The sequence below is a fragment of the Cariama cristata genome, unplaced genomic scaffold (assembly GCF_000690535.1).
Source record: "Cariama cristata isolate BGI_N322 unplaced genomic scaffold, ASM69053v1 scaffold18311, whole genome shotgun sequence".
In the NCBI taxonomy this organism is placed as follows: Eukaryota; Metazoa; Chordata; class Aves; order Cariamiformes; family Cariamidae; genus Cariama; species Cariama cristata.
Window position 1 is genome coordinate 2,000 of NW_009601171.1, and position 12,795 is coordinate 14,794.

Consider the following 12,795-nt stretch of genomic DNA (forward strand, 5'->3'; position numbering starts at 1 on the left):
TGAGTTAGCAACGCATAAACCCAAACCACACCATGACCCAACGCATAAACCCAAACCATAGCCCCAGACCAGCTACCATGGAGAAAATATAAAACTCTGTCCCAGCCGCCACCAGCACACCAGACCAAGCCATGACTGACCCTATGCTGTGCTTTTGGTCGTGTTGGGGTTTATATCCGAGTAGGTGATTTCATCCTCGTACATATAACCTCTTCAGTGAACTTTAAAATTAGAGATGAGTGATAGTATTTCTTTGGAATAATTAAGTTAATTTGTGCTTTTTTTTTCCGTTGAGGATATGTCTTTCCAGGTTCTTGGTTTGTGCAGGATCAGATATTTCAGAGTACTGGTGTTTATTGATCTAATCATATAGGTACAGCCCCCTGAAATTTTACTGCACTGAGAAATTTTGTTATTTAGGGTTGAATAAATGATTTTAAATGCAGAAATTCATCAAATGAAAAGACATACTGGGTGCTGTCATAAACAGTTACAGGTCATTACTTTTCATTTTCTTGTTACTTCTCAAACTGTCTCGATTGTCTCTGATTCAGGCAATTCCACAGAAAGCCTCCAGAACAATGGATTTGAATACAATGTTTGCTTTCTGCCTCCTCTTGTGCTGAATTTTGAACTCCCACCAGACTACCCGTCAACCTCCCCACCAGTCTTTACCCTCAGTGGAAAATGGCTCTCCCAAGCCCAGGTTTGCAAAATAGTTTTAATGTTTTAACACAGCTCTTGTAATCATGAGTCAGTTCATAATTAACAGTGCTCTGGGGGATGTTAATGCAGTAGATGAAAGTAAAATTAAAACATAAACAATTACATTGCTCTTTCAGTTGGCTCTTCTTTTGTTTCCTACTTGTTTTTATTTGGTCACCCTTCTGAGGAATGAAAGCATGAAAGATTGCATCTATGAGCATTATTTTTATATGTATTTTATGTATATATAAAAAACTCCAGTATCTGAAATCTGAGTATGCACTAAGGAGGTCCATGAGAGAAGAGGAAAACAGCGACGAGTTGTCAGAACTTACTGAAATCTGGAATTGTTTTTTTCTTTTCTAGCTCAGTGCTCTTTGCAAACACTTAGACAACGTATGGGAAGAGAATCGAGGCTGTGTGGTCTTATTTGCCTGGATGCAGTTTCTGAAGGAGGAAACACTGAGTTACCTCAATATTTCCTCCCCATATGAGTTAAAAATGTGCCATCAAGGGAATGGGCAGAGTAGGACACCTTCGGTCCCTCTCGACGCTGAGAAGGATTGTGGTGGTGCAGCAGGCTCTGCCATGGCTGAAGAGGAAATCATCGATGCGAGAGCTGTACAGGATGTGGAATCGTTGTCGAGTCTGATTAGGGAAATCTTGGACTTTGATCAGGCTCAGAGGAGGAAGTGCTTTAACAGTAAGATGTACTTGTGCAATATCTGCTTCTGTGAGAAGCTGGGCAGTGAATGCATGTACTTCACCGAGTGCAGCCATGTATACTGCAAAGCATGCCTGAAGGACTACTTTGAAATACAGATCAGGGATGGCCAGGTCCGCTGTCTCAACTGTCCAGAACCGAAGTGTTCTTCTGTTGCTACTCCTGGCCAGGTAATAGAAGTGTGCAAGCAGTGATGGTAGAGTTCTGCTAACTTACCCATAATTACAGAAGACAAGGTGTGGCTTTTCATGGTGAGCATTCTGAATATACCTGGGAAAATTTTTTTCATACTCTGAGCCACATGGAGGCACAGGAGTGAAAAGTGGATCACTTGGCACATATTTTGCTCACTTTCTTAAGTACTGGCATTGGTCAGAGGCCTGAATTAATGTCCCATTGCATTTGACACCGCATGCTTTTCATTTGATGAATTATTACTAAAATAGCATTTATAGGAGTATTTTCATGGCCTGTTGGAGAATATAAAGTGGATTCATCCCAGCTGTAGGTACTTTTTCATTGACTTACTGCTTTTTGCTGAAGCTAGCAGGCTCAGAATTTCAGATGCATGTAATCCTTCTTTGATCTTTGCTTAGGTTAAAGAGTTGGTTGGAGAGCAGCTGTTTGCACGTTATGACCGCCTGCTCCTGCAGTCTAGCTTGGACCTGATGGCAGATGTAGTGTATTGCCCTCGCCCAGGCTGTCAGACACCGGTCATGCAAGAACCAGGTTGCACCATGGGCATGTGTTCCTGTTGCAACTATGCTTTTTGTACTCTCTGTAAAATGACTTACCATGGCGTCTCTCCGTGTAAAGTCACTGCAGGTGAGTCATCATATTTCAGAAATGGGTCAAGAAGCAACAAAGTCTTGTGGGAAAAAGACTGAAAGTCAGAAATTAAGCAAGGAAACTCATCACCTCGTGAGCTTTCTGAAAGATTAGACAGGTTCATTTGGAGTAGATCTGTTGCTGGCAAGTAAAAATTATTTCTGTGATGACACTCCAGAGCCCAAGAGGTCCCTAAACTGCTGATTGCCAAATGCCGAGAGGCCATAGCAGGGGAAGAATAATTTTATGTGTGCCTTTTTTTTTACCCTTTCTTAGGAATCCACTACTTTCTGTTGTCAGAGTTGATACTGGAATCAGGTGGATGCTTCTCTGTCTGTTTAGCGTCAAAATCCTGTGAGAAAGTTTCATTAAATGTGTGTTCAGAAGAAATATTTCAATTTTTCAGTTTATTTTACATTGTAGACTTGTTCTAATTCCACCAACTGGTCTCTTATAATGAAACTGTGTAAAACCATTGAATTTTGGGGTAGAGGGGTTTTAGTATTCTCATCTTTTTCTTACGTATTCTAATGTTTTACTTGCTTTTCAATTAATGATGTTAGTTTCCTTCGAGAATACTTTGTGCTGTTGTTAGCTGGACTTCTTTATGTAATATATTACAAAAGCTGTTTTGGTTGCTGTTTTGTTTTATTCCCCAGAGAAATTAATGGATTTGCGAAACGAATACTTAGAAGCAGATGAGGCAACTAAAAGATTTTTGGAACAGCGCTATGGCAAACGAGTGATTCAGAAAGCCCTTGAGGAGATGGAGAGTAAAGAATGGCTAGAAAAGAACTCAAAGTCTTGTCCTTGCTGTGGTACTCATATAGAGGTAAGCATGGAGGGGAAAGGCTGAAGAATCATAGTAACTCTTAACAAAAACTAATGTAAAATAAGTCAGTTCTGTATTTAAGATGGAACAGAGATTTATTTGTAGCCTCCAAGTTCACCAGGGACGTAAATTTCTAGGAAATGGTAAGAGAACTTTCCATTTCTGTCTGTTACGTAGAAAAGGAGGTGATGTTTCTGGAGCTCAGGGACTTGAGTAAATACAGCAACTGGTATTGTTCAGACTCCAGTACTAGAAAGACCCAGGTTGACTATGGATCCATATGAATCTGTTTGTTTTCCATGTGTTTCAGGCTACTGCTGTTTCAGACTACAGCCAGGAAATAAAACTAGCTTCAGAAAAATATTAATTTCCTGTATTATTAGTATTATAGCCAATTTACAATTCTGTGATTCTAGCTCCTAGTTGTTTTGAACAGTGAAAAAATATCAGTGTTATGATAGAGTTGGGGTAAAATGTATTCATTAGTTGCTGCATTTTTTGAGGACTGTTGTCATAGAGAGACAGGCCTGAAGTCTGACATGGTAAGATTTTGTTATTGCTATTTCTTGTGTTTTTCCCCTCAGAAACTAGATGGTTGTAACAAAATGACGTGTACTGGCTGCATGCAGTATTTCTGCTGGCTTTGTATGGGTTCTCTGTCAAGGGTGAACCCATACAGGCACTTCAATGATCCATCTTCCCCGTGCTTTAATAGGTATGCATTTACACAGATTTCTTCTAGTGCTGTACGCCTTATTTTTCTGCTTTTTCTTACAGTCTCTCCCAGGTTATTCCTACCTTGAAATTTGTAGCTATACAGTTTAAGACACAGTTTCTTCTCTCAAATATTTACACTTAGAAGAACCCAGTGCTAACAATAAAAGAAATCAGGAGTGAATCAGGCTATGGTTTTGCTTTTTAAGAACTTCTGTTTTAAAATTCTGGAGGAGTCTTCTGGGCCTATTCCTGATGCTTTGTTTGCTGCCTCTGACTGAGGGACAGCCTGTAGTGAAATGTTTCCTTGCAGCTGCTCAGGTGCAACACAAGGTTTTGGGTAAGAAAGTTGCTTCTAAAAAGCTGCAGACTTGCCTCACATCATGACTATTAGGGTTGTGTCAAGAGACAAAGGATGTCGCTGCTATCTGGACAAAGGAAAGGGCAGGCAGGTCAGAGAGGCGTAATAATGGCAGCCTCTAAGCTTGTGTGTATTCCATTGGGTTATGTGCCCGTCACTGGGATATGTAATGCCTGGATACGCAAGTCAGAATACCAATAGTTTACTCAATCCTCCACCCTCTGTTCTGCTGTAATAGAGCTGACAGGATTTTTTCCCCCCCGCCCCTCGTTCTTGCCCTTCTTTTTCAGCATTCCCTCTTCTCCCAACAGGAATTTTTTCACTTCCTACCCTGTTTTCCTTTCTATTTTTCTTCTGGTGTTCTTTTTTTCTTTTAGTTTAGCTTAACGTCTACCTGTCTTGACTAAGCTCATCTGTCTTATAAAAAAACCCCATTTTCTTCCCTTTTGTTCCACCCCCCGCCTCCACTGCTTATATGTTATAGTTGTTTGCCCAGCTCTGTATTGTCCGATAAGATTGTAAGCTGTTTGGAGCAGGCAGGCTGGGCTGCTGATTATATGGCAGCATGCTAGGTAACTTAATACGTCTTGGATTATTAATATTTTCAGGGATATCTTGAGACAGCATGTTTGTAAGGTACTGTAAAACTTTCTGGTGCAACAGGCTGTAGAAGCAGAGAGTAGCTTATTTTAATTGACTTTGAGGACTGCAGCCTGAGTGGTTTGTTACTGAAAAAATTAGTGAAACTTTCTGGTTTTGTATTTTTTGTCACATTTAGATTGATTTTTTTTTTTTTTTTTCTTTTTAACTTATGATACTTTTTTTACATCCTGATGTAAATTACTGGCTGTCTTGCAGATTGTTTCAAGCCATGCATATTGATGGTGAGTTCTGGGAAGCTGAAGATGAAGACTAGTAGCTTTCTCTAGCAACAAAAGCTGAACAAACCATAGACAGATGCTTTCCATTTTTGTGTCAAGTTTGTTTGCTTTTCACTTCCATTACGTGATAGAAGAAGGACAACTACCTTGCACTGCAGGATGCTCGCACTTCAGAGGCTGTTGCCAAAACCAAAGGAGGGCATTTTACCCATCCTGTGGTCAGGATCATCATGGAAGGCCCTAATAATCATATTGATTGTTAAAGACAAATATAACCAGTCAGAAGTTGGAAAATTACTGGAAAAAAACATACTAAGAGGTGCCCTTTTTTCAAAAGCAAACAAACAAAACTGAAGCCCCAAAATCATAGAAATATTTAGGGGTTTTGTTTAGGGTGACTGACGTTTTGAGGATCTTGGCTTATATCCGTGGTGGGGTTTAGGGCAGTTTTATTATAAGCTGTAATGCTCTTTCTGGAGCTGTGTAGTGATGCTGCTTGGACAAGGAAAGTTTTCTGAGACAATACAGTAAACTTCTGTATTCAGCAACTGAGCCTGTTGCTTCTACACCATTTCCTGACCTGTTTCGCTGAAAAGCAGGTCGTTGCTCTGTCACTGGTACTTTCTAATGACGGTAAAGTTGATTATCCCTAACCCCCTTCTTACTGGCTGTAATGCCTAGGTCTTTGCATTACTGAATACTTCGGCAGAAAATTACCAACAGCCATTTCCAGAAATTTGAATCGGTTTGATGATGCACATCAGTGTTGCTGTTGTATTCACTCACACGGGCTCTCCTTATTTTGACAGTGATGAGTGCTAAGGCAATGAACTGAGTATGTGGCCAGTGAGAGGGTGAAAAGTATCAGTCAGATATTGAAACACATTTTTATGGATATGTAGTTGAGATTAGCTTGAATTCTTTAAGATATTGAAAATGACCTTGTCTCCTCAGTTGATGAAGTAATTTATTTTTTACTAACTCTTCATATAAGAAATTTGATTAGTTGATAGTTTTTGCTTCTGGACTAGATCCCTGATTTCCACTGGTCTTGCCCTTCAAATTATTTCAAAACCCAAATTGTTTCCCCTGAAAGCTCATTAAGTAGTTTTGTGAGCATGAAAGTAATTACTGGAGGGAACCACTGATTTTTTAGAAGTTTTTCCACTTGCAGAATGGTCTAAAAATTTATTTTGAAATTAAAACTGCATGTGCCGTGTTCAAAACAACTCGCTGGGTCCAGATGGATTGCTCAGGAGCTGGAGGACTCTTTAGAAACTCAAGGTAAACACCTCTCACTCAGTTTTGACTGTTAGTAAGTAAATTCATACTTGGCTATCTGGCCAAAATGAGTGCTGATTTAGTTCCTTTCACAGAGGATGAAAGTCTGTACTATTAGAATTCACAGCAATTAAAAAGAGATGGCAAGAGCAGATCTCTCATCTTGGTTTAGACTATAGGACAGTTTGTAGGGGAAGTTTACATTGTGTATGGTTTAAATTGTATTTCCTGCACCTTTCACATGCACTAAATTCACTTTAAGACAGTAAACATAGTTGTTTCCCTGTTTGTCTTCATTATGGCGCGTACATGGCAGCGCAGGTCAGTGTGGGACAGAGCTCTGTTCTGCGTCTGGGTGGCGACAGCCTTTTAGTGCTTGTGTGCCACGAGGCCGAGTCACTCGCTCGCGGCGGCGTCTGTAGAACGAGATAGGCCAGACCTGGGCTCGCACAGAGCTCTCCAGCGCAGTTGGCACAGGATGTGTTCCAAGAAAAAGTTTGGACGGTTATGGATGCAGAGCCCTGGTTTTCCCTGGGAGATGCAAATGCCTATGATACACGGTGGCTGTCATGGCAATGCTCTGGGAACACTGCATTGGATGGAGCCAGCTTTGAGCTGCAATCCCCACAGTAGTTTCCACTCTGGCCACAATTTTCAAGTCTACAGGCTGAATCCAAAAGCCACCTGCTTTCGGAAGGGGCCATTTTCCTGCTAACCTGCATATGTGGGCAGATGGGGAACGTTTGTGACAAGGAGAAGCATGTGCTTAAACCCTGTTTTCCTGCCTGGACGGAGGAGATGGTGTTGGATCTCTTAAACCTGCAGGAGACTGGGCAGGTGCCTTCTGCCAAGACAGAGGTGGGCTGAGGGCAGGGCCTGGATGCCAAAGGGTATGTTGGGATGAAGGGCCGTGGCTGGGGATGTCTGCCAGAGCACAAGTGCTATAGTGAAGTATTGGAAGATGTTGCAAGGAACTACCTCTGCTTTCAAGGACTGTGTGGAGAGAGGAGGAACGGTGATGTAGTCACAACTGCGTCTGCGAATTCTGGGGCACCTGGGGACCCCTGGGCTGGAACTCCTATATCCTGCAGTGAGGCAGAGGACAGACCCTCTGAGGAGGGGACAAGCAGGTGACTGCACTCGTAGGACAATCAGCTGGTACTGCAGAGGTAGGACAGCTAAAACCAGAACCTGTCTTCACAGACAAGAGAGCAAGGCAGGCAACTCTGGTAACAGGGCGGAGTGTTTCTTCCTCCCTCTCGCAAACCTCACTTCCTCCATTTCTGTGCATGCCCACAGGGATCAGAGTGTCACTAGGTAGAGAGCTGTGACCTCCTCCTTTCTCCTTTAAAGATCCCCAGTTTTTTATGTGAAATGGCTGCTGCCTGGCAGGACCGAACCATAGCAGGTGTTTGGTGGAAACCTGCCAGCAACTACTGGACAAGGCAGACAGCAGTAGCTATTTCTACCAAACTGCTTTCAATACAACTTTGGTTCCAGGTGATAGAGAAATCTAGTGCAAAATAACAGGTCTTTTCTCATGCTTTCAAGGTTTTGTTGTTCTGTTCAGAGATGGTATTAGAAGTCCTGTTCAGCCACATAAACTGTCCCATGTTTCACTAGTGCAGTGAGACTGAGCACCAGATACAGTCAATGAGACCATTTAGAAAAAATCAAAGACATTTAGTGTAGAAAGTTGCATTACAGATCAACAGCTTACAAAATTTCTGCCTAAAGAAAATAAATGCTGCCCAGTTTGTCTTGCCTCTCATGTGATAGCATTTCATAGGAAAACCAGGAATCAAGTTTCAGATCTGGTGGGGTCTTGCCAGTACAGGCTGTTGTCCACCAGTGTGGGGCTTCTGTAATTAAACATAGGCTGAAGCCAGAGCGAACGGAGTGTTTCCTTCCAGGCTTATTTGCCGTTTCCTTGTAGCAATGTAAAACACTGGAAGGTGGGGAGAGAGAACGTAAGTGCTTCAGGCTCTGTACCAACACAGAGTGCTGAGCAGCACAGGGAGAAGTCATGCTTAATCGGAACAAATCCTGTAGCGCTTCATAAAGCACAAGGGCGCAGAAAATTATACCTTGAAACTGAACATGTAAGGCTTCTTGTGTGACAACAAATAAAATCGTACAGATGCATAAACTGCGTTATTAATTTAGCACTGGTGAATGCTGCCTGTAGCCTCTCTTGCTGAGATGGTCTCAAGTCCAACATCTGGCTCAAAGCGGGGTTCAGCCACGGCTTTATAGTCAGGTCCTGAAAACCTCTTGAGGAGGGAGACTGCACAGCCTCTCTGGGGAACCTGCCCCACTGCTTGACTGTCCTCATGGGTAGATTTTTTCCTTATATCCAGTCTCAGCATCTTGTCTCAACTCAAGCCCCGTTGTTTCCTCTCATGTTCCCCCCGCACACTGCCGAGGAGAGTCTGGGTTCATCTTCTCGATGACCTCCTCGTGGCTGTGAAGCACACTGCTACTAGGTCATCGTGATGCTCTCCCTTCTCCAGGCAGAACAAGCTCAGTTTCCATTTTAAATTACTATAATGTAAGTGTTCTGTGGAGGGGAAATGACACACGAGATACTTGTCCTAATTGCAAGGAATACATCCCAAAGTGATTACCTGTTTGGTTTCTGTAATACTGTACTTTCATGTAGCTTCACATTTAAGTTTTGTGGCCTTCAGTCCACATGATTACAGTTGCTTTATAGATTAAACAACTCATTCTCCACTGACTTTACCTTCAGAGAATAAGCTAGTGGCAGAAGTTCGTGGAACACAGTATACTGGATCCCATCCTCATTTGGTTAATTAAGGCAGGTGTTTGGCATCTGCCTTTTTAATAGTGAGAAGCAAGCACATAATCATTTTGCTAATTTAAGAACAAATAGGAGATGAGTTTCTGCAGCAATTCCCTTCTTTCACAGCTGGTTTTCAACAGAAAAGCTGGTTCAGCACTACTCTGAACAGGGAGATTAATCACTGTATGGCTTCTTAGACTGGCTTCCTTCTGCTCCCATCTCCTTCATGCTGTATAAGGGTTCCACAAGCTTGTTGTGTACCATCATTAAACCTGATGTAGAGAGTAAAAACATGATTTAAGCAGACGTAATAACGCAAAATTCTCATTCATTGGATGCTAATGAAATTAGAGACTACTAGAGTCCTTGTTACTTTGCTCCCATAGCCACGCAGTTAAGCATTTACCTTTGCACTTTTATTATTGCTGTACACCTCAGCTGTTACATTTAAGGAATGTACTCATTTGAGAGTTGATGAAACAGAAACATCTAATGCAAAGCATGGCTTGTGCCACTTCAGAACTAAGTACACCAGCTGCTTGGCCTGGTCAAACACTCACCTTTAAAGTATTTCACCGTCTTAACTCTGAGTTCCAGTGTGGCATCCTCATCGCACACAAACACAGTGTTGGGGTGTTGCTGGAAAGCAGACACTGTCCACATGTGGTTGACGCCTTCCTCAATGGCTTTGTACAAAGCAAAGGCTTTGTGGGCTCCCGTGATGAGAATCATCACCTGGACTCCGAGACAGAGAGGCTGGCAATTAGGGTCTAGAAGATGCATTTAGAGAGCGCACACCCACACCATGATGAACTAAGAGAGAGTTGCCCCAGTCCCTTATGGGGATATCTCTCTCATCCTCTGCAGGGGCACTTCACTGTATCATGATTCTGTTTGCTCTCGCTGCATATTGTCAATTAAATCATAGCCTGGTGGGTCATTGTAATGATGTGGATCCTTTGAGCTCCCCTGTTAGGCACCTATATGCTGAGACTTAACACGTATAAATCAAGGTATAGAGTCAATTAAAAGCTATCCCATACAGTTTTCATGATCTGCTGGTGTAACATCAAGTCAACAAGTGATTCTTTCAGTTCCTTCCCCAGATGAGATTCTTAACCAGAGACATCCTCCCAAATCCTTCTAGCTCCCTGTGGACAACAACTGTACTGCCGGGTTACACATGCGTAAGTGTTAGTAGAGCAAAAACGGAACAGGGAGCAAGAGCCTTTCTGCAGTGTTGCAGGATGCAAGGGCACAGGAGGATCAGGTATTCAGCTGCTTGCGGCAGGAGAAGCATAAGCTGGCCTGCGCCAGCAGGGTGCATCGCTGCTCCGAGCCTGGATAAATCTTTATCTGCTCCAGGAGGCCCTGCTCAAGAGCTACTGTAAGATGTCACTGCTTTTCTCCTCACCTCTCTGGCATCCATGACAGTGCCTACTCCGACTGTCAAAGCCATTGTGGGGACTTTGGAGAGGTCACCATCAAAGAACCTGGCGTTAGCCAATATAGTGTCCATAGCCAAGGTCTTCACTCGTGTCCTGGATACCAAACTTGATCCAGGCTCGTTGAAGGCAATGTGACCGTCTGGGCCAATACCTGTGATGGAGACAGTTTGAGAAGGTGGTCAGTGGCTGTAGTGGTTATTGTAGGAAGCAGAGCCAACAGCACTCCTATTAGAAGGACATTCGATACTTCCAGGAATAGATACAGATCTGAGAAAGACACTTGCAATTTTTCTGCTCGAGCTTAAATTTGCTTCTGGTAGGAATGATAGCAAAAGCCCCCTCTGAAGCCAACAGAGGCTCTTCCCCAACTGTGCTGGGACAACAATAAAGGAAAGTAGATGGCAGAATCTTAAGGCAAACTGATGGGAAAAGCCTGCGTTGTGCTTGTGTTGACTCGGAGGACTCCGACTACTCCTAGCAGTTTCCTGTTAGTGCTGGCAATTGTAATACGTTTTGTATTTTGTACAATTCTAGCCCTGCCTTTTTCTCCTGATTGTTTCCTGAACAATCCACTGACTGAATCGAAACTGGGGGAGTGGTACGTTGGAAGACATGGCTGCCAGCACACAAGACTGCCCAGGGTGGTGGACTATGGGGTGGCTTTCACTGCAAATCCACTGAACTGCACTGAAAATGAACTCTCCTGACCATAAATGAGATAGCTGGTAGAGGAGAGGCAGTGCTGCCTGCCAGTGTTTAGAGACCACTAGTCCTTTAGGCTTTCACCTCCAACAAAGAGTTCAATTCCTCCAGCAGCCTTGATTTTATCCTCAAATGCGTTGCACTCCGCCTGTAGATCAGGTGCATTTCCATCCAAAATGTGAACGTTTTCTGCAGAGATGTCAATATGCTTAAAGAAGTTATTCCACATGAAGGAATGGTAACTTTCCGGGTGATCCCTTGGGAGACCTGGTAACAAAGCATGCACAGGACTAAGACCAACTGAGAGTATCGCCCATAACATAAACCACCTATATGTCCTTGCAGCGGCTTTGGTAACAGAGCACTGCTTTCTCTTTCTGTCATTTGTGACTCCCTCAACTTTCAGGAATTATTTTTATTTCCCTAAATAGCAAAATTAAAAGCAATCACAACAGCTCCTAAAAGACACTTGCTCATATTAACATGCAACAGATGTTCCAGAAAAGCAGGCATGCACTGTGGTTCATCTGTTACTACTTTTTCAGCCTTCCTCCCAGTTTGTATCAGCAAGAACAATTAAAAAGCTGTGCAGAAGCCTGGTTAATAACTTGCTGCATATTTGTTTTTCCCTTAAATGCTATAAACCCACACTGGACTGCCTGTCCTCTAATGCTGCTTGATTAAGATTGTTCACAGAAAAAAATTCTTGACCAGAGTAAAATTAGCATTAGCAAATGTTTAGCCTGTATGTTTTTCACCTTTGGAGCTTTAGGCTTGCCCATTAATCTCTCTGCACTCTTCTGAAGGGGCTATTTCATCACTGCTTCATAAACGAAAGAGTCCTCTGCTATCTTAACAGGAGTGCGCAGTGGTTATGGTTACAGAAGGGCACTCGGACAGCTATCACATTGGTCCTTGTAAGAGACCTGAAGCTAAAATGATCTTTATAATCCCAGAGCAAAGGTGGTAGTTGATATTGCACATTATCTCGGCTTGCAATGATAAAATGGATCCTGAGCTGGTCAATACCTAAGTTCAGGTAAAATACAGCAGCGTTTAGTGTGTCTAATACCAGGCAACACCTGATACCCTTTAATAGTTCTTACATAGGTTTTCAGATTGCCCCTGTTCACTCCCTTGGCTAACGCAAATTTTATCCTTGCTCCCTCGCATCTTCTGCAGGTGGGATTTTCTGTACCCACCACGGCTGACGGGGCTGTCCGGCTGCAGTACCGAGGGCTGGGGGCACATCGGCCCCTCCGGCAGGCCGGCGGCCCTGCCCCAGCAGCCAGGCATTCACACGATACGGACAGATCTAGAACGCACACCAGAAGAGAGAACGACAGCCAAATACTGCTTGTGCGCGGGCACTCACCCACGTACTCGTCCATGTTGAAGGTTTTCACGTACTTGAAGGAGAGGTCCCCGTTCCGGCAGTACTCCACCAGCTTCCCGTAGCAGCCCAGCGGCGTGCTGCCTGCGGGGAAGCCGCCGCCTCAGCCCCGGGGAAGGG

At 43.3% G+C, this 12,795-nt stretch overlaps 2 protein-coding genes across 2 annotated transcripts in view; one reads left to right on the plus strand and one right to left on the minus strand.

The window, feature by feature from the left end:
• The window catches only part of RNF14 (ring finger protein 14), a 5,955-nt gene extending 797 nt beyond the window's left edge, over nt 1-5,158 (plus strand). Inside the window, exons 2-7 of the mRNA XM_009710365.1 lie at nt 555-706; nt 1,072-1,599; nt 2,026-2,254; nt 2,917-3,089; nt 3,674-3,804; nt 5,023-5,158. Of these exons, the coding sequence (XP_009708667.1) occupies nt 555-706; nt 1,072-1,599; nt 2,026-2,254; nt 2,917-3,089; nt 3,674-3,804; nt 5,023-5,080 (1,271 nt within the window). The 3' untranslated portion in view covers nt 5,081-5,158. The remainder of the gene's footprint in view (nt 1-554; nt 707-1,071; nt 1,600-2,025; nt 2,255-2,916; nt 3,090-3,673; nt 3,805-5,022) is intronic.
• Nucleotides 5,159-9,199: 4,041 nt separating this feature from the next.
• LOC104169449 (glucosamine-6-phosphate isomerase 1) lies at nt 9,200-12,760 on the minus strand. Its single transcript, XM_009710366.1, has 5 exons — nt 12,658-12,760; nt 11,367-11,549; nt 10,547-10,731; nt 9,693-9,867; nt 9,200-9,404 (listed from the first exon to the last, which is right to left on the minus strand). Exons 1-5 carry the CDS (start codon nt 12,671-12,673, stop codon nt 9,307-9,309), a joined length of 657 nt encoding a protein of 218 aa, XP_009708668.1. The 5' UTR covers nt 12,674-12,760; the 3' UTR covers nt 9,200-9,306.
• Between the last annotated feature and the right edge of the window lie 35 nt (nt 12,761-12,795).

Excerpts from the sequence above, each read along its gene's own strand:
- LOC104169449 (XM_009710366.1), bottom strand. Across the intron at positions 10,732-11,366 it reads AATTGAACTCTTTGTTGGAG|GTATTGGCCCAGACGGTCAC; the intron begins GTGAAAGCCTAA and ends TCTCCATCACAG. Across the intron at positions 9,868-10,546 it reads CTGTCATGGATGCCAGAGAG|GTGATGATTCTCATCACGGG; the intron begins GTGAGGAGAAAA and ends CTCGGAGTCCAG.